Source organism: Sphaerodactylus townsendi, linkage group LG05 (genome assembly GCF_021028975.2).
Source record: "Sphaerodactylus townsendi isolate TG3544 linkage group LG05, MPM_Stown_v2.3, whole genome shotgun sequence".
Lineage (NCBI taxonomy): Eukaryota > Metazoa > Chordata > Lepidosauria > Squamata > Sphaerodactylidae > Sphaerodactylus > Sphaerodactylus townsendi.
The window spans coordinates 122,105,584-122,128,892 of record NC_059429.1 but is presented as its reverse complement, the minus strand read 5'-3'; the positions used below and the strand labels follow the sequence as shown (position 1 = coordinate 122,128,892).

At 45.7% G+C, this 23,309-nt stretch overlaps 2 protein-coding genes across 2 annotated transcripts in view; both read right to left on the bottom strand.

Annotated features, from left to right (window-relative positions):
* Positions 1-1,075: 1,075 nt before the first annotated feature.
* On the bottom strand, positions 1,076-18,491 carry NPEPL1 (aminopeptidase like 1). The gene is made up of 12 exons (XM_048495874.1): positions 18,299-18,491; positions 16,030-16,215; positions 15,189-15,359; positions 12,746-12,835; positions 11,623-11,704; positions 10,784-10,926; positions 10,202-10,279; positions 7,350-7,450; positions 5,594-5,717; positions 3,887-4,063; positions 3,460-3,570; positions 1,076-2,229 (listed from the first exon to the last, which is right to left on the bottom strand). The coding sequence occupies exons 1-12, from the start codon at positions 18,446-18,448 to the stop codon at positions 2,071-2,073; spliced, it is 1,572 nt and encodes a 523-aa protein (XP_048351831.1). The 5' UTR covers positions 18,449-18,491; the 3' UTR covers positions 1,076-2,070.
* A 121-nt stretch (positions 18,492-18,612) lies between these two features.
* STX16 (syntaxin 16) overlaps positions 18,613-23,309 on the bottom strand; it is a 44,166-nt gene continuing 39,469 nt past the window's right edge. The window contains exon 10 of the mRNA XM_048495878.1: positions 18,613-18,755. The gene's annotated coding sequence lies outside the window, so the exon portion shown is untranslated. The remainder of the gene's footprint in view (positions 18,756-23,309) is intronic.

Below are 23,309 nucleotides of genomic sequence, written 5' to 3'. Positions count from 1 at the left end.
CCATGAAGTTGCTTTGAAGGACTGATCATCTGACTTCCCCAAATACTAGGCACCCTGGTCCTTACACATCAAACAGTACAGGCCCATTTTTCTCTCCAGTGCCACAAATATTTCTTCCAGGACATTCTTCCAGGACATTCTAGGAGGTGAAGGAATTCTGAACCTGCGGCACTGAAGGGTTTGGATTTATACTCTGCCTTTCTATCCTGTCAGGAGTCTCAAAGTGGCTTACAAACTCTTTCCCATCAACAGGCACTTTGTGAGGTAGGTGGGGCTGAGAGAGTTCTGAGAGAACCGTGACTGGCCCAAGGTCACCCAGCAGGAATGTAGGAGTGGGGAAACACATCTGGTTCACCAGGTAAACCTCTGCCACTCAGGTGGAGTGGGGAATTAAACCTGGTTCTCCAGATTTAGAGTCCACCTGCTCTTAACCTACTATTCCACACTGGCTCTCCGACAACAGCTTCATGACAGCTACTGTGAAGAAAAGCTATGAAGTGTCTGGTTTGTGATCCCTTCTTAGCTCACGCTCAATAGAACATAAGAACAAGCCAGCTGGATCAGACCAGAGTCCATCTAGTCCAGCTCTCTGCTACTTGCAGTGGCCCACCAGGTGCCATTGGGAGCTCACATGCAGGATGTGAAAGCAATTCTGCGGTTGTTGCTCCCGATCACCTGGTCTGTTAAGGCCTTTGCAATCTCAGATCAAAGAGGATCAAGATTGGTAGCCATAAATTGACTTCTCCTCCATCAATCTGTCCAAGCCCCTTTTAAAGCTATCCAGGTTAGTGGCCATCACCACCTCCTGTGGCAGCATATTCCACACACCAATCACACGTTGCGTGAAGAAGTGTTTCCTTTTATTAGTCCTAATTCTTCCCCCCAGCATTTTCAATGAATGCCCCCCTGGTTCTAGTATTGTGAGAATGTTAAACCTGGCTCCAAGATACCACAGTCAGTCATAGTAGACAATACTTAACTTGGGTGCCCAAAGGTCTGGTTCAGCATAAGGCAGCTTATGTTTATTTGCAGAAAAGAAACATGTCAGGCATGTGATTAAATAAGCCGCCACACGTTAAGAGGAGAGAAGGAACGATGTTTATTCTATTACAGTGACACCCACCTCTCCTTACACAATAAACATTTTTATATCCAAGCATTAATACGGTTTGTTAGCTGAAGAAAGGTAAAAATGTGACGGAGAAATGCACCTGATCACTCTTCAGGTAATCTTAAGGATCAGAAAAGACCTGAACATGCAAGAATGGCATCTTTCACAGGATTTTTTAAAGGACCTTTAAAAATAAAGAAAATAAGGCCTCCTAGAGTGCCAGGTTGGGGAAAAAAACGTTGCTGAATAGTAGAGCCCAAAGCGGCTCTCTTTTGAGGATGCCCTCTTGAAGTGTGGACTACTTGAAAACTTTAAATCCCCCTCCTGAAGGGGAGGGCTGCTCCAGCTCCTTACACCTGTTCACCTGGCAGCCCTGCTCTCTGGCCTCTTTCCTCATCTGCTATGGCAAATAAGACTCCAGGTACGCTGAATGGCAGGTGGAAGAAAAAGAAAATGATGGAACAGAGAAAAAACGTGAATTGGAGAAGCAGTGGCTGTCTGGACTTCCTACCTTCAATATTTAGCCAGGGTAGAAAGAGGCAACCCAACTTCAACCTGTACAATCATGTTTTGAAAAGCAGAGGGGCCGAGGGGATCCCGGGGGAAATTGAAAGCCTTTGAACTAACTCTGAAGACTCTATCAGTAAGAAGAGGTTAAACAGTTGCAAAAGTTCAGATGCATCTGAGAGGGACATGGAGGAAGAAAAGAATTCCCTGCCCTTTCTTGGTAAAGAATGTCTTTACATTTTTGTTGAAACTCAAGCATACATTTTCTTTTTTTAAAAGCAACACAGAATATGGCATTTCTCCAGGATAAGATGGGTACTCATGTTTACAATGGGGTTTTTTTTTCTTTGTAAAATGGTCATTTCTGACACATGGTACTTTCACCATTTTGGAAATTCGTCAGTGCAAAGTGAGGTAATTTCGGTGTGCCATCTCTGAGGGGTGCAGAAACTTTAAACCAAACGGCGCCTCTTGGAATCCCTCTCTCTGTTGTCATCCGGGGAGTCTCCGGTGCAGCCCAAGGGAGACACCATGTTCAGGAGGGGGTCTTCGGAGGCCCGGCCAAACAGAGAGAGTAGCAGAGCAACACCGTAGCCAGTGGCCCGTTCCCCCTAGAAGAAAATAGATGTTGTTCAGATGGTAGCCTCGATCACCCTCCAAGGGGCCACAAGAGACGAGGCCCGTTCAGGTAACACAGCTGCATGTATCAGATGACCACCAACAACACACAACAAGAACATGTACTATTTTCAGTTCTTCTGATAGATGCAAACAGGAGCAATGTGTGTAGGCACATACAAGTGCCTTCTCCCATTATATGTGGCTGGTGCTTCTTGGTATGTGCCTCTCTTGGTATGTACAGGGGTCCCCACCTTTCTGATCCTGTGGGCACACCTGGAATTCTAAGATAACGTGATGGGCACAACAGCAAAATGGCTGCCAAAAAATGGCCGCCACAAGAGCCAGAGCCAGATACAAAATGATTACCACGCTTAACTTTAGTAACACAATGTAGATTCTGTGCTGCGATGGAACCTACTGCCAAGCAACATTGTTAAAAAATGTGCACAGCCATATCAAATCTACTTGGGACTAAAGCCTACCAAACTTTGAGGGACTTCTGAGAAAAACACTCTGGCTTGTGAGGGTTTACCTCATGCTTTCATTGGTATCATTCCATTCATGAGGGCCTGAAAGTCTCTCTGTGCTCATTTCTACACAGAGGAAATTTTATTGTATATTACATAGGTGGCCCACTTTCCAACGCAATGGCTACACCAGGGCTGACCTCTGGGCTACCAGCTAGGTTCTGACCAGATGCAGACCTGCTTAGCTTCAGACACTATATGAAGGTGGGGGGAACCACAGAGCCCACTTCCCCCAAATAATTCAAAATTTTATTTCGATAAAGGAGAAGCAAAGTGAGCTGCAACACACATTAAAGGTAAAGTGAGTTTGCAACTGACTCACGGAAACCTCACGAAGTTCTACTTCATGGGGTTTTCAAGGCAAGAGATGAACAGAGGTGATTTGCTGTCACCTTCCTCTGCACTGTAGCGGTAGTAGGGAGGGACTTGAGAATCGAGAAGCAGGATCACATTTCATCAGCCTTCCAGCAGTTTAGGAACTTTTGAATTGATAGGATTTGTCCGCATCAGTTCCTTCCTGTGCATGGGTCAAACCTGGCCAACTGACATGCTCGGCAGGCTGATGGGAATTGTAGTCCATAACATCTGGAGTGCCAAAGGTTCACCACCACGGGCCTATAGGTTGGCAACTATCCACAGAGAGAAAGGCGGGCCTCTCTCCCATAAGGCATATTCATCAGCGTCGGCACTCACTGCGTGGACTGGTGCTGCAATATCTATGTGGACCCAGACGCCAGGCCAGTCAAACCCAATGTGTGATGCAATGAAGAGTCCGGCGCAAGAGCTTGGGGAGTTATCACGGTCCTGGAGGGAACAGGAGAAAGACACTCGCTTTAGTAAGAAGGGGTAAAATATACTGAACTGAAAAATGACAGAACAAGTCTTCTACAGCTAAATTTGTATGGAAAGGTTTTTTATTAAAAAAACAACATTTTTCTGTCGCCTCTTCCTTTCAAGCTGCAAACAAAATGGCTTCCAAGAGAAACCAGTGGAATGATAAAGATCATTGAGTAAATTAATATCTGACATTGCTGGGTAAGGTGAATGAACACACCTCAAATAAAAGAAAGCAGTTACATTCAGCAAAAGAATAATTCCAAAGTAAGCCAGGTAAACTTACCGCCACAGAGTTCTTCATGTCAGCTACAGCTGAGGTAAATTCACTAAAATGGAGTTCAGGGCAATAGACAAGAGGATGAACCAAATCACCACAGTTTCTGCCAGCCTTAACACAGGCCCTTTCCCACTCTTCGTTATTGGTGAGGACTGCTGCGTGGTATTTCCCTGTGGCAATTCCCTAGGAGAGGAAAAGAGAGGAATAACACAAAACTTGAGAGATGGCGAGTTACACAAATGCTATTTCTGCTCCCATTCAGGGGTCCTTTCATTTTCCACATAGCTCACATGTTTACATCATGCCATGAGGTAGCTGCCGCATGTCAGTGTGGCAACTCATAATCGCAAACCAAAGTTTCGCTTTATTTTCCGCAGGCAGCACCCTCAGCTTGGCAGCGGTGGCCTTTCCTCCTTTTCCAAGTCACTTCCTTACCATCTGGGTCAGCAAAAATTCCTTGGTAGAGTTTAACCTATCAAAATCGCCCAAGCCTGGTTTTGCTACTAGAGTCAAAAACAGCAGCATGAATGTTCTTAGTAGCCCAGTTTCATTAGAACTTGGAAACTAAGAAGAGTTGGCCCTAATTAATACTTGGAGACCACTAGCCAAGTCCAGATTTGCTGTTCAAACCACCTCTGCTCACATTTTGCTTTGAAAACCTCATGGTCGTGGGGTCGCCATCGATTTGATGGACTTGGCAGCACAAAATTATTATTAAGGAGCACCATAAAAACATAGGCCTTTCTAGGAAAGGGCAGGGTATAAATTGAGCCTACTGGGGAGGGCGGTCTAAAAATATAATTAATTAATTAATTAATTAATTAATTAATTAATTAATTAATAAAACAAGGGAGGGAGGGAGGAACTGTTCACATAACATATGAGCCTGCCTTGTATCAAAGGAGACATCAGTAAAGTGGATGGCCGTCTACAGGTTTTAATTGAACTGATATTCCTGAATTTTTTAACATTTATTTATTTATTTTATATTTATTTATTTACTATTTATTTTTGAGTTTTTAATACCGCCCTACCCCCCCAAAGGGCTCTGGCCGGTGAACAACAGAATTATACAACGTACAATTAAAAACCCATTTAAAATAAACACAGCGGTCAGCATATAAAAACAGCATCAGCAATAAAATCCTTATTAAAACCCTCCCAAAAGGGTTTAAAATAAAATCCTTATTAAAACCCTCCCAAACTCTACCACAGATGGTAAAGGGACCCCAAACACAGGAGACTAAAGTAGGGGGGGCGGGGGGGGGGGTTTGAAGGAATTGTGAAGGAATCGTGAAAATATATTCCTCTAAGGTAGGGATTTGTAGTTGGCCTGTAACCCCGTGGTTTTCAAAGAAAACCAAGAAACTCTTGGGTCCTTTGGAAAGTTTTTCAGAGTTCCACAAGGCAGTAAAGTGGCCAAGATTTCCCGAAAGATGGCCACTAGTAATGACCTTCCCCTGAGCAGCAGAGTATCTCCTTTGCCTGCAGATGGTATCAGGTTCAATCTCTGGCATCTCCAGTTGATCCCTTCAAATTCCAGCACAATAAAACTCCCAGCTGTTTCTAGAGCGCTCTTTCCCTTTCTCTCTGAACAGCTTTCCACATGACCTCTTGAAGACTCTGTCATGCGTAAATGAGACACCAGGTATAGAGATATCAGCCAGAGATGGTTAGCGACAACGGTGCCACTTTACGTTTCCTCATAATTACCTGAGCCCCAGTGAGAGTAGCCATATCAAGAATGATGTCCGCTCCCAGGTCTTTGCAAGCATATGAGACTCCATCTGCAAGCACCAGTCTGCCTTCAGCATCAGTGTTGTTGATTTCTACAGTCCTGGGAAGAAGGCGGGGAAATTTTGTCAACGGGGCAACATTTGAGGCTAGCCATGCATACTCATTTATCCCTCTTTAGCCCATCAAAATCTCCCAAGCCTGGTTTTGCTACTAGAGGCAAAAACAGCTTTCTGCTCCATACAGAAGTGAGGGAATACAGTATCAGGAGGGAGACAACCCAACAAAGAAACGGCTTTTCCTGACTGAATCATAAGCAGAACAGAGCTGAAATTGTTCACTTCAACTTCCTTCGTTGCTGATTAAAAAAAAAAGATATTCCTTCTTTTTCCCTGGTTCCCTTCTTAAAGCTGTCTTGGATGGCACAAAGGGGCATGCAGATAAATGTAATTCTACTGGAGAAAATCTGTGTACAGAAGCAGGGGGGAAAGGAATGAGGAGGGAAGGCATGAAACAGACCCAGCTCCCCACTCCCCCATGTTTAAAGGTGAAATTCAAAACCAGGAAATATTCCATGTAGCCTTAATCCAACAAACTCAACGCACAGGCATCGTTTTGTATGGGAATGCTTTACAAACCCAGCTTTTTAGGGTCCTAAAAAGAACACACACAGAGAGTTATCAGTGCATATCTTATCAGTGCATATCTGCGGGACCGCATCAGTGCATATCTTATCAGTGCATATCTACGGGACCGCATCACCCTTTATGTCCCACTATAGGACCGCTGGCGCTACCGGGTAAACGGGTGCAGATCTACTGGTGCACCCCTGGTCCCGCTGGAAGGATATCGGCTGGTTTCAACTCCGGGCCAGAGCCTTTACGTTCTGGCCTCCGCCTGGTGTGGAATGTCCCTACCAGCAGTTGGTGCGACCCCTGCGGGACCTTACCGAGTTCCGCAGGGCCTGCAAGACGGAGCTTTTCCACCGGGCCTTTGGGGAGGCCGGCCGTGGACCTACTGCCCCCTATTGAAACTGTAATCGAAACCGAAATTGAGACTGCCGTCTTCATCTTATTATGGCCGGGCCTGATTTATTCATTGATCCCATCGCAGGCCCTGCCTACTTCCTCCCTTTCTTTTCATTTGGCCTTCGATTGGGCGCCTGTTTTTAAACAACTTTGTTCCATAAATTGAGTTGTTTAATTTATAGCTTTTAACATGGTAACTGCTGCTTAGGTTTTAGGTTTTTAATGATTTTAGTGTTTATGCTATTGATTGATTTGGTAGTCCGGATTTAACAGAAGAGACTGTGAGTCCACCTTTGAGTCTTCTCGGGATAAGTATGCTCTATAAGTTCAAATGCTAAAGCAAAGAATAATAAATAAATAAATAAATAAATAAATAAATAAATAAATAAATAAATAAAATAAATATCTTAGCTGGCTGCCTTTATAACATCAAATTAAAAATACGTAGTTCGGGGTACATCACTGAGCACCCAGATGTATGATCATATGCACACACTCACGGAATGGACCGGATCCAACCAGCTGGATCCAACCAGTGAGGAGGGAAGAGGGGAGGAGGGATTCCCCTTAGGCCACCAAAAAGCTTATGCTGGGAACCACAGGACAGGCATGGATAAAAGCCACGTGGGATGGGTAAGGAGTTGAAGTAGGCAAGGGAATTACGTGAAGCTGGCTGGATCGAAACCAGGTGTTTTTTTTAAACTTACTTTCCTGAATAAAGAACATGGATATCATCGGGCCTCGTCGCGTTTGGTCCGACTGAGTTCTCAGCTAAGCAAAAAACAGCATGGAGATTGTCTTTGAAGCCCTTAAGAGAAAACAAAGTAGGCGTGAGGGTGGCATGTATGGTTTTCTATTCCACATTTTATCCTCACAGCACCTCTTTGAAAGAAGAAGAATTTGGATTTATACCCCACTTTTCTTCAATTGTAAGATGGCTCAAAGCGGCTCACAAATTCCTTTCCTTCTTCTCTTCACAACAGGCACCTTGTGAGGGAGGTGGGGCTGAGAGAGTTCTCAGCAGTGGCGTAGGAGGTTAAGAGCTCATGTATCTAATCTGGAGGAACCGGGTTTGATTCCCCACTCTGCCGCCTGAGCTGTGGAGGCTTATCTGGGGAATTCAGATTAGCCTGTGCACTCCCACACACGCCAGCTGGGTGACCTTGGGCTAGTCAGCTTCTCGGAGCTCTCTTAGCCCCACCTACCTCACAGGGTGTTTGTTGTGAGGGGGGAAGGGCAAGGAGATTGTCAGCCCCTTTGAGTCTCCTGCAGGAGAGAAAGGGGGGATATAAATCCAAACTCTTCTTCTTCTTCTTCTGAGAGAACTGTGACTGGTCATCCATCTGCCTTCAGGTGGAGGCGCAAGGAAACAAATTCGGTTCACCAGATAAAAGTCCACTACTCATGTGGAGAATCAAACTCGGTTCTCCAGATTAGAGTTCACCAGTCTTATCTCATAACAATTAGATGCGAGCCCACCAGCTGCTTAGAGAATAACACAATTTTTGGGCTATGACTTTCCAAGAGTCAGAGCTTCCTTTGTCAGATCTTACAAAGTGAGCTTTGACTCTAAAATTCATACCCCAAAAATCTTGTTGGTCACCGAGTTGCTACTGAACTTGAACCTCATCTCTGGCTACCAATCTTGATCCTCCTTGATCTCAGATTGCAAATGCCTTAGCAGACCAGGTGCTCAGGAGCAGCAGCAGAAGCAGCAGGGCATTGCTTTCACCTCCTGCATGTGAGCTCCCAAAGGCACCTGGTGGGCCACTGCGAGTAGCAGAGTGCTGGACTAGATGGACTCTGGTTTGATCCAGCAGGCTAGTTCTTATGTTCTTATGTTCTCATTGTTCTACCAGATCAACATGGCTGCCCCTCTGAAATTGCCTCAATACACCAGCAGTGGCAGCCAGTTAAAAACGGGATCAGCTCTGAAAGGGTTTTGCCAACAAAAGATTGAATTGGTTTATTCCAGTTACACTATAAAGAAACCATCACGGCCTGTTCCTGCTATATTTTTAGCTTAATTTTAAAACGAAAAATATGCCTCTTGAACTCTTGCTTTACTAACCATGGAGAAGTCTGAATAATTCAGTTTCACTTGCGGAGGCTTGCTCTAGCCTACAAACCAGGCACAAGAAATCTCTATGCAACAGCCATTTCATGCCATTGTCTTGGGAAACACTAACTTAGCAGCGTTTGATTACCTTCTGACCCAATCTCTGGCTGACCAACTGTCCATTAAATCACTTCAGAGAATGGTTGAGAGGTGTGGATACTTCTGGGGAAAGGGGCCCCAACCAGGGCAGTGAACAAGGTTCACAGCACCAGGATTTATTGTGAGACTGGAATTTCCAGATGGCTGGTCACAGTATTTCAAACTGTGGGCTTCTCAAAGTGCCTTCCTTGCTTCTTTGTCTGGGAAATACGCTTGGAGGCAGCACGCAATTCCACACAGAGTCTGCATGCCCAGCGCCTGGCTTATCTCTAGGTGCTTGGACTTTATTACAGACCCCATTCAGACTCTAGGAATTCCAAACACAACCCCAAAAAAGGGGGAATCAGAGAAAACAACCAGATATTCCAGAAAGTTAAAGAAACTCCGATGGCCACCCCGGGGGTAGGAATTTGCCAAAAGTATGGGGAGCTACTCTAGCAAAGAGAACGGCCCAGTGTCCAAAAAGTTTCTGGTTTAAATCTCATTTAAGCCATGCAGCTCATTAATGAGCAAACCACTGCCTTCTAGCCTCAAATCACAAAACAGGATTAATAATATCAGCCTACTTTATACTGTTATTGTAAGGACTGTTGCAGTGAATCCTATGCGAGGGGTTTTGAACAATGAAAGTACTATGTAAATATCAGCCGTGTACTTATTGAGCAGATGCACTTTGGAGGGTGGGGGAATATTATTATTGTTATTAATGCTGATAAATAATGACAACGGTAATTACTTAGTAGTAATAATTGTTTATGTTTTATTGAATTACTTTGTCATTTTAAATAGTTTAAATCAGGGGGGGTGGGAGTCTGTAGGCCTCGGTAGAGAGTCAGCGACATGCGGCTCTTCTGCTCCCTCGCATCATTGTGGCTCCATCGAAGCCGCAATGTCTTCTATCCTTGCCCTCACCTGCAGGTATGCATGGCTGCGCATCCATGCGCTTCTCAGAATGAACGGAGTAAAAGGTAAAAAAACCCCCAATATATATAGTGTTATCTTTATTTTAAATGTCAAAAATTATTTGCGGCTCCAAGTGTTTTCTTTTCCCGTGGAAAACGAGTCCAAATGGCTCTTTGAGTGTTAAAGGTTCCCTACCCCTGGTTTAAATTGTTCAACTGGGATCTCTTGCATGCAAACCAGAGGCTCTTCCACTTAGCCATAGCCCCTTCCAGGATCTATCTCTCCCTCTGATTCAGTTCATTTTCTGAGAGTCCAAAAGACAGGGCAACCATGTGCATACACAAGAATCTGTATTCACTGATAAAATGGTCTGACAAACTCATTATCAGTGAAATCAAATTAGGGCTCCGCTCGAGACGAGACATTAACTGTACGTACTTGTTTTACAGTGGCTTTGAAGGCTCCCAAAATAGCAGCTGCTCCACCACAATCTCGTTTCATTCCAGGCATCGTTGTCTAGTCAAACAAACAGAGCCACAGAAAAGTGAGGCAGGTAACGTGCACGCCGAAAAGGCTCAATCCTAATCCCACCTGAAGCAAACTCTGCGATCAGATTTCCTAACGTTTTCCCTTATGCTAAAGGGAAAGAACTTGAATTGGAGTGTGCACCTCGCACTGGGAAATGGACACGTTCCCCAGGAACATTTCCCTGTTAGCATTCAGCCCTTGAAGCTGCAATTAGCCAATCAGGAAATAAGACCCGTGTTGTACCCGCAGCATCCCTGCAGAAGCTTTTCAATGCTTAAGAAAACAACGGAAGATCCATTGCAGCATGCTTTACTCATACCCTAACATTTATAGGGCCATTTGGAGAAAGGGGGCAGCTCTTGTTACTAGATTTAACAATTTACACCTATAAGGTTAAGAGGGAGAAGACGGGTGCTGCTGCGAACGTTCTCAGAACTGTGGCTACTTAGAATACTGCTTTATCTTCCAAAATCATCTCCTAGAGAAACACACCTTCCCTTTAATGCTGAGTCCTCCAGTGTCATAGACGATGCCTTTCCCAACCCAGGCAATTGTCTGTGTGGCACCTTCTGGGGTATGACTGAGCACAGCTAGAGCCGGTGGATGCGTGGCTGCTTTGCCAACACCATAGATACCTGGGAATGGAGGGAAAAATAGAGGATCTTGCTGCACTGGATACAAAATATAGAGATTGAAAAACTGGGTTGGGGTCAGGGGGGATGCTTGGGATTATTACTGAAGGAACTGGTGGAGTGGGATATCCCTGCATTGGAAGAGACGCGTACGAGACAATATGGTTGCCACCTACTGATACCTAAAGAGGCGCCATGTGGAGAATGGGGTGGATATGTTGGATGACTACCAAGATTGGCTACCAATCTTGATCCTCTTTGATCTGAGATCGCAAATGCCTTAGCAGACCAGGTGCTCGGGAGAAGCAGCAGCAGCAGAAGGCCATTGCTTTCACATCCTGCATGTGAGCTCCCAAAGGCACCTGGTGGGTCACTGTGAGTAGCAGAGAGCTGGACTAGATGGACTCTGGTCTGATCCAGCTGGCTTGTTCTTATGTTCTTATGATGACAGGACTTGAACCAATGGATATAAACTACAGCAAAGGAAGTTCCATCTGAATTTGAGGAACAACTTCCCGATCTTGAGGTGTGATCACCTCAGTAGGTGGTGGACGTTTTAATATCTCAATTGGATACCTACTTGTTGAGGATATTATAGAAGTGAGTTGCTGTGATTGGAGAAAACCTGAAAGTCTCTCTCAGAATGGATAAATACTGACTAAACGGGGAGGGGGGGGGCACTTTTTGTGACTGACTGACCTCCAAATCCTTTCTCTTTCAGCTCCACGTTGCGGAAAATGGTTGGAACAATTCCCAAGTCCTTTCCAACTTTTCTGATTTCCTTCCCAGAAGAGAGCAAGACAGAAACTAGTGTGAAATGACAACATTCTCCCTTTGCTGTTCACATAACATATGAGGCTGCCTTAAACCAAGTCAGACCACCAGCTCATCTATATCAGGGTCCCCAGTGCACTGCCTGTCCATGGACAACTTTTTAATCGTTCTTAGGAAGTTTCTAGAAAGGGCTTGCCTGGCAAGGCTTCTGATTGACTACTGGAGATTTGATTGTCTGTGCATGTTTCTTTTAAATGTTTCTTTGGTTGCAGCTGCCATCACAGCATAAGGATCTACACCAGCGGTGGCGAACCTATGGCATGGGTGCCAGAGGTGGCACTCGGAGCCCTTTCTGTGGGCACGTGTGCACAGGGTCCATCATGTGGAGGGGCGGAAAATCACCCCCACACAAAACACACATCTAGGCTGGCCTGGGCGTGATCGTTTACCTGGGAGTAAGCTCGGTTGCTGGCAATGGGGCTTGCTTCTGAATAAACCCTCCTCGGGTCGTGATTCACCCATTTGAAGTGTTGCACGGTTGCTTCACCAAGCTTACTCCTGAGTAATGTTTCTAAACTATAACCTCAGTATTCAGATTAAATGGCCGCGTTGGCACTTTGCGATAAATAAGTGGGCCTTGGGTTGCAATTTGGGCACTCGGTCTCGAAAAGGTTCGCCATCACTGATCTACATGGAGACTAAGCTGAGGCAGCCATTTTGTGGCTGGCTCCATCTCCTACAGCAGTCATTTTGTGGCCGCCATTTTGTTATTGCACCCGCCATAATGTGTCAGAGTTCCAAATGTGCCTGCAGGCTCTGTAAGGTTGGGAATCCCTGATCCACATGGAATTGTCAACTCTGGTGGAAAGGGCAGGTCTCAAGAAGCAGGATTCTCACAAGCGCCAGTTCTCTAGTTTTCCGAGGCCTTCTGCAGTCGAGGCCGGTGTTCTACTAATAAACCCCACTGATGAAACTCAAGAGCCTCCATACAATGTAGAATGACATATGTTTCAAATGTAGAATAACATAATCCAAAGGTCTCACCCACCTCTAGGAAGCAGTCCGTGTTCATTTCGTTGCACGGGGTGTCCACGATCCGAGCAGCCAACCTGACTCCTTCCGTAGCACTTTCCAGACACTAGAAACGCCACAAGAAAAATAAAGGGGCATGAGAGTTTGTAAGCCACTTCGAGACTTCTTATAGAAAAGAAAGGTGGTGTGTAAGTCCCAACTCTTTTTCTTTTCCTTAAATGCTTATGTGTGGTTCCAGCTCTGTTTGCCCAGACCCTATTGTGTTGTTTATGGGATGTCCTATCCCACTGACTGCACTGACTTAAAAATATTCCTTATGATGTGAGGTAGAACAGAGATGGCTTGTACTTAACTCCAAGGCCAGGGGGCATCCATTGAAAATGCTGGGGGGAAGAATTAGGACTAATAAAAGGAAACACTTCTTCACGCAACGTGTGATTGGTGTTTGGAATATGCTGCCACAGGAGCTGGTGATGGCCACTCACCTGGATAGCTTTAAAAGGGGCTTGGACAGATTTATGGAGGAGAAGTCGATTTATGGCTACCAATTTTGATCCTCTTTGATAAGCATAAGCATTTTATTGTCATTGTGCACGCACAACGAAATTAACAGCAGCATTCCTCGATGCACACAATTTCAGACTCATACATCATCCTCACTTTCCCCTTCCTCCACCCATCCCTACACAGCCCCAAATACATCAATATGAAGCAGCGGAGTTTAGCATAGCCACAGCTCTAGAGTAGAAGCTGTCTCTAAGCCTCTTTGTCCTAGTTCTGAGGGCCCTGTATCTGAGATTGCAAATGCCTTAACAGACCAGGTGCTTGGGAGCAACAGCCGCAGAAGGCCATTGCTTTCACATCCTGGATGTGAGCTCCCAAAGGCACCTGGTGGGCCACTGCGAGTAGCAGAGAGCTGGACTAGATGGACTCTGGTCTGATCCAGCTGGCTTGTTCTTATGTTCTTAAGGCCCCCTCCGCTACACGCTAGGCCAATGCTGCCAAACCAATTTCCACAACTGTTTGCAAGTAGTGTTTTGTTATTCTCACACAGCTTCACAAAGAGCAATTTGAAAGTTAGTTTGAAAGTGCATTATTCTGCCTGTGCGGAATGACCCCAAGACAGTAAATATGTTTGTGTTCTTTTCTCAGTATTTAAGTAGCCAAACATGAAAATATTGACTCTCATTGTGGAATGAGAGGTATTGGCTGGGTATTGACTCTCATTGTGGAATCCAGCTCGAGTCTCAATGAGAAAGGATATAAATAAATGACTTTGATTGGGGGCTAGGGGTGTCTGCTGGGCTATTTTTGTTTAATTTTCTATTGCTAAATATATATATAGCAATGTAAGCAGAAGAAAAATATTTAAGTCAGTGAAATGGTAAGAACTGTTTGCAAACTGAAAACTGACCATTATGTAACACTGCCAAAGGAAAAAAATAACTGGTTGTTGTGAGTTTTCTGGGCTGTGTGGCCGTGGTCTGGCAGTTTTTGCTTCAAACGTTTCACCTGTCCTACATCTATGGCTGGCATCTTCAGAGGGCTGTCACAATGGAACGTGTTTCATTCCATGGCACAGTGTAAAACGACTGTGTGGTGGGGCGTATGTTTTGTACACCCACAGGATGGTGAGACAAACTTGCCTGTGTCTGGGTAGAGTTCACTTACAGCTGCATTTGCTATTTGCAAATGTGAGCAAAGCATTATGAGCAAAAACTACCGGACTACGGCCATGCAGCCCAGAAAGCCCACAACAGCCAGTTGATTCCAGCCACGAAAGCCTTTGACAGTACAAAAACACACACACACACAAAACTCTTGTGCTTAGAAAGCCCTTTAAATTCAACTCAATTTAAGAGATTCATTTTATGTCCAACTCAAAGTACTCTATGTCTAACAGTGCAATCCTAAGCATAGTTATGCCCTTCTAAACTAGAGTTGCCACCTATCGCTTGGGATATCCTGGAGATTTGGGGGTAGAGGATGGGAAAAGTGGAATTTAGCGAGGAGAGGGAGCTCAGAAGGAATATGATGCCATAGATTCTGCCCTCTAAAGCTGCCATTTTCTTCAAGAAAACCAATTTCTGTCGCCTGGAGATCAGTTGTAATTGTGAGACGTCCTGCCCCATCCAGGGTTTGAAAAACCTATTGTAATTGCACTGACTTCAAGGGACTTGAAAGGGAATAACCTTATTCAGGATTGCACTGCAAAGCATTTAACTCAGTGGTTCTCAACCTTGGGGTTGGGACCCCTTTGGGGGTCGAACGACCCTTTCACAGGGGGCGCCAAAGACTCTCTGCATCAGTGTTCTCCATCTGTAAAATGGATAAATGTTAAGGTTGGGGGTCACCACAACCTGAGCAACTGTATTAAAGGGTCACGGCATTAGGAAGGTTGAGAACCACTGATTTAACTGATAGAATCAAAGCAGACAGAGAGAGCTCCCTTTACTTACTCTAAGCGTTTCCACTTCCACTGGGCCATTGCTTTGGCCAACCAGGAAAAACTCCACCGTGACCGTTTTCTTCTCCGTACGCCTTGTCGCGCTGGAACGGTGCGTGAACAGTGGGAATGCCCTTGCTATGGCACAGGCCGAGGCAAAGACCTCTGACCGCTCACAGACCATCTGAAAGAGAAGCCAAAAGCCAACCACATTAACGGTGCCCTGCAGAAATGAATAGAGCCATGTTTCCCAAGCTACCAAATTAATAAACATTCGTCTTGAAGGAAGGTTTGTAACTCTTGGCTTGGAGCTGGAGATGAAATCCATACAAATTGGGCCAGGGTAGGACATATGGACACATTAAGCTGTCCTATAACAAGTTCCATAGGTGTCAAACTCGCGCCCCTCCAGATGTTATGTACTACAGTTCCCATCATCCCCTGCCAGCATCATGCTGATGGGAACTGTAGTCCACAACATCTGGAGGGCCGCGAGTTTAACACCTGTGAGTTAGACCCTTGGTCAATCAAGTACTATCTACTCTGACTGGCCATGGCTCTCTGGAGTCTCACGTGGAGACTTCCACACCTACTATTTGTTCCTTTCAAATGGAGATGCCGGGAATTGAACCCGGGGCCTTCCGCAAGCAAAGCAGAGGCTCCTCTACTGACCCACAACCCCTCTCATTTCGCTGAGCTTCTGAACATAGCTAGAAATTAGTTCCTGAACTCAGATATACACAAGTGCTGGCTGACTTTTTGCTTCAGAAGTTAACCCTCGGGCAGCCTGGCAAGACCCCTAAGCTCCAAAGCCCCTTCACATTTTCAGAGGACATTTTCAACACCGTCCTTACCAGAATGCATCGGTTCACCCCGCCCGGGAGGCAGCTTCGAATGAGCCGCGTGAGAAACTGGGCAGCCGAAGGGCTGTTGTGTCTGCTGACTCGGGAAGGCAGTGCTGCTACAGTGGCGTAGTTCAGGTAGAGGGGACAGCTGTCGGTTGGGTTGGGGTTCAGGGTGCTCAATGCGGCCAGCCATGTCTGAGAATAGAAAAGAGAGCAAAAGGCATAAAAATCATCTAGTACAGCGGTTCTCACCCTGGGGGTCGCGACCCCTTTGGGGGTCGAATGACCCTCTCACAGGGGTCGCCTAAGACCATCGGAAAACGCATATTTCCGATGGTCTTCGGAACTGACACACAAATAATTTTATGGTTGGGGGTCACCACAACATGAGGAACTGTATTAGAGGGTCGCGACATTAGGAAGGTTGAGAACCGCTGATCTGCTTAGCTTCTAAGACCTGATGAGGTAAGGCTCGCCTGAAGGAAATGATTGGTGGTTGTCTGTACATCTGTGATCACTCCAATGGGCCACTGCAAAGATTTCGAGTTAGGGTCTGGGATTTTTTCAGTGTGATAGTCTATTGCAGCATAAATAAAACAGCCATCCAGAAATGTGTATTTTGGAGCTTTCATGAACCAGAGCTCATTTCTTCAAAATCTTTGGAATTAAAAAAAACCTGTCCTGTGTTACACTAAATTGTTATTCTTGGTTTAAATTATTATTAAATTATATAGTTGGCGCGGTAGGCATTAGCATAACAACTTGTTGTTGGAGTTTAATTCAATTTAGAACCATATGGTTTTCTGGGTGTTCATGGATTCGTAAAAATCCCATCAGCCTCTGAGCTGATGGAAATTGTAGTCCATGAACATCCGGAGAGCCGCAGGTTGCAGACCCCTGGTTTAACTGATCGCATACTTTTAAATGTTAGCCGCCATGAGCCCATGAAGGGAAGGATGGGGTATAAACCTAACAAATAAATAACACACAAATCTATTATGGATTTAATATTTTTTATAGAATCACAGAATAGAATCATAGAGTGGGAAGAGACCACAAAGGCCACCGAGTCCAACCGCCTGCCATGCAAGAACACACAATCAAAGCACTCCAGACAGATGGCCACCCAGCCTCACTTAAAAACCTCCAGAGAAGGAGATGCTATCACCCTCCAAGGCAGCATAGTCCACTGTCGAAAAGAGATGAAATCTCTTTTCCTGTACCTTGAATCCACTACTCCGTGTCCTAGTCTCTGGAGCAGCAGAAAACAAGTTTGCTCCCTCTTCAACATGCCATCCCTTCAAATATTTAAACATAGCTATCATGTCACCCCTTAATCTTCTCCTCTCTAGACTAAACATACTAGCTCCCTAAGTCTCTCCTCATAGGGCATGGATTCCAGATTTCAGACATGACATGGCACATTTCAGGCTACACATTATTATGGATACATACACCAAATCTAAGTTTTTTCCCCCAACCGTCTTTAAAAGATCAAGCTTGGTATATTTCCCCTGAGATATGAAAAATCTTTTTTTAAAAAACTACTTTTAACAATAATAATCAATGCAGATGACGGCTGCAATCTCGGAATGCGATTATTTGCAGTCCACCTTTCTCACCGAGACGGAAAACAGCAGAAATGGATGCCATCAATATGGTATCTAATAAGCAATGTATTAAGACCAGGATTGCGGTAAAAATCAATGATGAAAGATCAGAACGCAAAAAGCCCTCAACACTTTCCCAGGTGATTTATCCCCCTCTACCACCCCCGCGTGCAAATCACATCGGATCAGCTTCCATGGAGTGGTCCAATTTGCTCCCCAGGAGAGGATCCGTTGCCTTTGGCTGGTGGATTTCCAGGTACAACAATAGGAGGAAACCCCAAGGCAAAACCGGAGTATGAAACTAAGACCGCAGTGCTAATATGGAATGACTCCTCTGCAAACCCAATTACTGTAATCCCACGCAGAGTCGCCGTAAAATCTGCAGCTATCAATGCATCGCTCCACGCGCACTTAACCCGAGCTAGGATTGCACCGTCAGCCAAACGGGCGAGGGCGGGCGGCGCGTGCTAGGCCCGGGGAAAGCTCGCACGATCGGGCCCCCAATGCAACGCAGGGGCCCATCAGCGGCAGCTTCGCAACCCCCCAGGGAGCCACAAAGGAGGGCGGGAGGCCTAGAAGGTGGGTGGTTTTTGAGCCCGGCTGCTGTCTGGGACGGCGGCGTCCCCACGTACGCTCCCCCGGGGCAGGCGCCCGGAGCGCGGCTTTACCTCCTCGGTGACCCGGGGCTGCAGCTTGCCTTGCAGCTGGTTCCAATGCAAGCGGTGCAGATTCTGCAGCTGGCCCAGGACGAGCACGGGGCGGCTCTGCGGGTCCGCCTCGCCGGCGCTGGCCTCGAACTGCAGCTGCACGTTCGCCATCTTCCAGCCGGGGGGCGGGCGGCAGGCGGGCCACGTCCTCCCCGGCTCCTCCCATGGCCTGGGCCGGGCCATGACGGCGCTGGGACCGCGGGAAGGGAAAGGGAGAGTTGGTTGATGCACGCGGGAGAGCGGGCAGAGCTTCCATGGCCAGGGGCAGCGTACCTCAGAGTTCCACGCGACCATTGCTTTAGCCATGCACTTCGCGCTGGGGTGCATCTGAGCAAGCACTGTTGAAAGCGCAATACTGGTGGATGAGAATGGGGTTTTATTCCAATGCAGCCGGATTTAAGAATAGCTTCCAGTAGACCTGCAAAGAGATGTCCTGACCCTTTAATAGAGGTTTTGGGGTGTGTCTTCTTTTGAAAAGAAAATTACTTTAGTGGCTAGCACAGTGGTTCTCAACCTTCATGTTGTGGTGACCCCCAACCATAAAATTATTTGTGTCTGGGTTCCTAAGTCTTAGGCGACCCCTATGAAAGGGTCATTCGACCCCCCAAAGGGGTCGTGACCCACAGGTTGAGAACCGCTGCTAGTGTAACCCCCATGCCCAGAATGGGTTGGCCCAGAATGGGTTGACCCAGTAAGGGGGTGGAGACTCAGAGCAGCAGAAAGGCTGCAAGAGCTCTTTGCAGAAGACAAGGCTTCCAGACTCGGACCTTGATTTCTATAAGCCCTTAACACCTTGTTAAGGTAATAGCAATATTGTTGGGAACTACTGGGAAGGTAGTTGTTGTTTTTGCTATGTTGTAAATGTTGGAGTTTATTGTTTCAGGGTTTTCTTTTGTGGTTGTAATGGGTGAGAGTTCTCCTGGAGACCTTCATCATGTTGCAACCTGTTCATCAAGCCCTTGGAGTCTTCAGGAGCCAGCCAACTTGCAAAGAAGAATTTGGACTTGGCAATTATCAGTAGACTGTAAATAGAAGGACTTGAAATTGCAACCTGAACAGGACCTTGAATTGTAACGCTAAATGTTGATAAGTGTTTTAAAAGTGTTAATTGTAAAGAAAAGTAAACCATTTTGTTGTTTAAAATTCCCATTAAGGCAACTCATTCCAAGTACTGCCCCATAGAACCCATGCTTGAAAGCCAACTCAGCATTTCATCAAACAGAAAAAAAAACCCATTTTGTACACGTAGCAAAATGCTAAAATGTTTACAAAGGAGGGGCTATTGTTTATTCCGAGAAAAGATGAAATCCACGTTCTTCAAAGAACAAAACAGTGCATTTCCAGTTGTCATTTTTTTTCTCAAAAGCTGAGACCACAGCACAATCAGAAACGGATTAAGACCTTTAGAGGCCCAAGCACTGAAAAGATTATGGTGCCTCTAAATATTGTATGTGCAGTTCAAAATAAAAACAGTAGTAAAATGGACATTCTAATGAATAAATATCACTATTTGTATGAAACAAACACCTATTCCATTGCTTTCTTACCTTGAAGGTGCATAGGATTTTGAGTTGCACAAATCAAGGATTCAAAATAATGCTTACTGCTGTTTATGTATAACTTTATTTAGGCTACAAAAAGCTTTCTCCTGCATTTTTTAATTGCAAAGTCTTAGATCATTGCGACAAAATTAAGCTGACGTAACCAATCTGCTTCAATACTTGGCAGAGATATAGAGAGGAAAAAAATCTCTATGGGACCCTCTCTGCTTAAGGCCCTAAGAAGTGTCTGCTTATTTTGCTTAACGGTTAATCTAGGGCTGGGTTTAATGCATGGAAATGAGCCCTTGAAGTTTCCAATAGCAAGGAGGTCAGCAACCTCCCACTAAGGTACTTATTAGGAACCTTGTAGTACATGCTTGTAGTGCAGAGTGGTAAACTGTAGCACTCTACTCACACCTGAGTTTGAGCCCAAGGGAAGTCGGTTCCAGGTAGCCAGCTCAGGTTGACGGCTACCTACCTCAGTTGGTAAAGTGAGTACCCACCTTGCTGAGAGTAAAGTGTAGATGACTGGGGAAGGCTCTTAGAAAACCACCCCATAAACATAGCCTGCCTAGTCAAGATGTTCTTATGGTATGCCTTTTAAGTGGGGACAGTTTTATAGGTATCATGTCAGGCTACTGAATGTTGATTCATGCTCTTTTTATGTCCCGTCTTGTTTTGAATATTGGCAATTCTTTTATTGTATTTTGCAGTTCGGCTCTCTTCTATTAAACTGGTCAGTTTGTTGTTCTTTGACTCTGTAATTATTTTATTCACTTTGGGCTGTAAGTTTTACATTGCCCTGACAGCTTTGTTTTCAATTCTGTCGCCCCCCTTCCGTCTCAGTGAAAAGGCAGATTAGATCAATGAAGTAAGTAAGCAACACACAGTGCTTTGAGAAAATCTACCCTTGATCAGGGTCTGGGACTCCAGAAAAGCCTGGCCTAATTTTAGTTTTTACAGTGTTAACCGTCACCTTTGACATGCCAGCTAACATAATATGACTTTTGCCCAATTTGATTTTTTGAAAATTGCAGAGAGCTGTTTTTGGGAACATGGGCAGATTGAAAACCTTTTCTCCATCGCCTCTTACACGGCACAATACGGGAGGGAGAAGGGAATGCTTGTAGCTGGTGGAATTCAGACGGTTGCATTTTTCCAGATGGGTTAGCTACCTTAGCTGCTGCCGCAAAAATAAAGTCTCATGGCACTTGAAAGACTAACCAAAGGTCTGGGCCCAGCATAGGTTTCTATGGGTGCAGTGGATAGAAGGAAGAAGAACTGGCTTTTATACCCTGCTTTTTCTCTATCTAGAAGGAGTCACAAATCACCTTCCCTTTGGCCCCTTCCACACACGCAAAATAATGCGTTTTCAAACCACTTTCACAACTGTTTGCAAGTGGATTTTGCTATTCTGCACAGCTTCAAAGAGCACTGAAAGCAGTTTGAAAGTGCATTATTCTGCATGTGCGGAATGAGCCTTCCTCTCCCCACAAGAGTCACCTTGTGAGGAAGGTGAGGTTGAGAGAGGTCTGAGAGAACAGTGACTGGCCCAAGGTCACCCAGTAGGCTTCATGTGGAGGAGAACGGAAACAAACTCAGTTCACCGGATGAGAGTCCACCGTTCATGTGGAAGCATGAAAACCTGGTTTTCCAGATTACAGTTGCCTGCCCCATTAGTGATCCCCGGCCCACTCCTAGCTGTTGCTAGGCAACCCTTAACCCTCAGGAGCATCACTATGCGGGAGGTATTGGCCAAAGGAAGCCTTGACTCTCAAAAGCTTAAATCCCCCAAATCTTCTTGGTCTCCAACATGTGACTGGACTCAGATCTAGCTGTTCTGCTGCAGGCCCCACGGAATGAATGCCCTCTGAAATTATACAGGGGGGAGATTTAGGCTGCCAAGGAAGAAGAAGAGGAGTTTGGATTTATATCCCCCCTTTCTCTCCTGTAAGGAGACTCAAAGGGGCTGACAATCTCCTTGCCCTTCCCCCCTCACAACAAACACCCTGTGCGGTAGGTGGGGCTGAGAGAGTTCTGAAGAACTGTGACTAGCCCAAGGTCACCCAACAGGATTGTAGGAGCAGGGAAACAAATCCAGTTCACTAGATAAGCCTCTGCCACTCAGGTGTAGGAAAGGGGAATCAAACCCGGTTCTCCAGATTAGCATCCAGCTGCTCTTAACCACTACATGCAGTAACCACGCCACTACTGCTCCTGAAGGGCTGAATCCATGGAAATCACTCCCCACCCCACCCCCGCTCACAGAAATCTAGACAAGACCCAAGCATCAACATTTTCTGGCTAGGTCTCATAAAAAGAGCAGCAGCCTAAGAGTATCCCCCAATTTCTTTGCGTTTTTGCATCGCGTCCCTGTGGTATTTTAGTCTGCTATGGGTTCATACTGACCAGCAAATCCTGTCGGCTTCTAATCAAGCCGCACAGTGTAGAAATGCATACACTCAGTGTACGGAATACGGCACTTCAAGAGCCCCGAAGGCACAGACTTGGAAAGAAAGCATGTCATTACGGGACAAAGGAGCCTTCCCATCTGACAGGCAAAGTTTGCCGCTGGAAAGAATTGTACGGTAGCTCCCAAACGGTGATGTTATCACATTTCTCTTTGTTTCAAAGAGCAGCTATGGTGGTCTGCAGAATGGCAACTGGATTCAAGTTCACTAGCACCTTACAAACCAACAAGAGACTGGTTGTTGTGGGCTTTTCCAGGGTGTTCTGAGCTGTGGTTCACCGCCGTAGTCTCAAGGGCCACACAGCCCTCGGAAAACTCCACAACGGGCTAGCGTTGAACTCGCTGTGGAAGCCTCTGGACGATACAACAAGAGAGATTCTTTATAACAAGGACAATAAATTTAATAAGTATAAGTTGGGGAGACAAGCTTTTCCTAGTCAAAGTTCCTTTCAACAGATCAGATTCTCACACCCCGAACATTTTGTTAGTCTCCAACGCGTGATATTAGGCTACAGTGGTGGCTAACTCCATGGCATCGTGGTGCCAGAGGGTGGCACTTCAGAGCTCCCTCTCTGGTGGGCAAGGCACATCAAAGAACAGAGTGCTCATTACTTCACGCACATCTAGGGCTGGCCTGGGCTGCTGGCTCCACTATTAGCATTAAACCTAAGACCAAGTTTCTGGGAAGCAGTGTAGGTAACCCTGTTAAGCTGTTAAACCTCAACTGATTTTCATGCAAAGAACAAAAAAGCACAAATCCTTTTACCTGGGAGTAAGCTCAGTTGCTGGCAATGGGGCTTGCTTCTGAGTAAACCCTCCTAGGGTTGTGATTCACCCATTGGAAGAGATGCACGGTTGCTTCAAAGCAAAGCCACCGACTACCACCAAGCTTACCCTGAGTAACGCACTTGTGAGCCAACCGCTTTTTTTCTAAACTAAAACTTCAGTATTCAGGTTAAAT

Coding starts and splice junctions, on each gene's coding strand:
- NPEPL1 (XM_048495874.1), bottom strand. CDS start 18,448: ATGGCGAACGTGCAGCTGCAGTTCGAGGCCAGCGCCGGCGAGGCGGAC. Junction 15,360..16,029: donor GGGTGAACCGATGCATTCTG/GTAAGGACGGTG, acceptor CTTCTCTTTCAG/ATGGTCTGTGAGCGGTCAGA. Junction 3,571..3,886: donor ACATGAAGAACTCTGTGGCG/GTAAGTTTACCT, acceptor TGTTCCCTCCAG/GACCGTGATAACTCCCCAAG.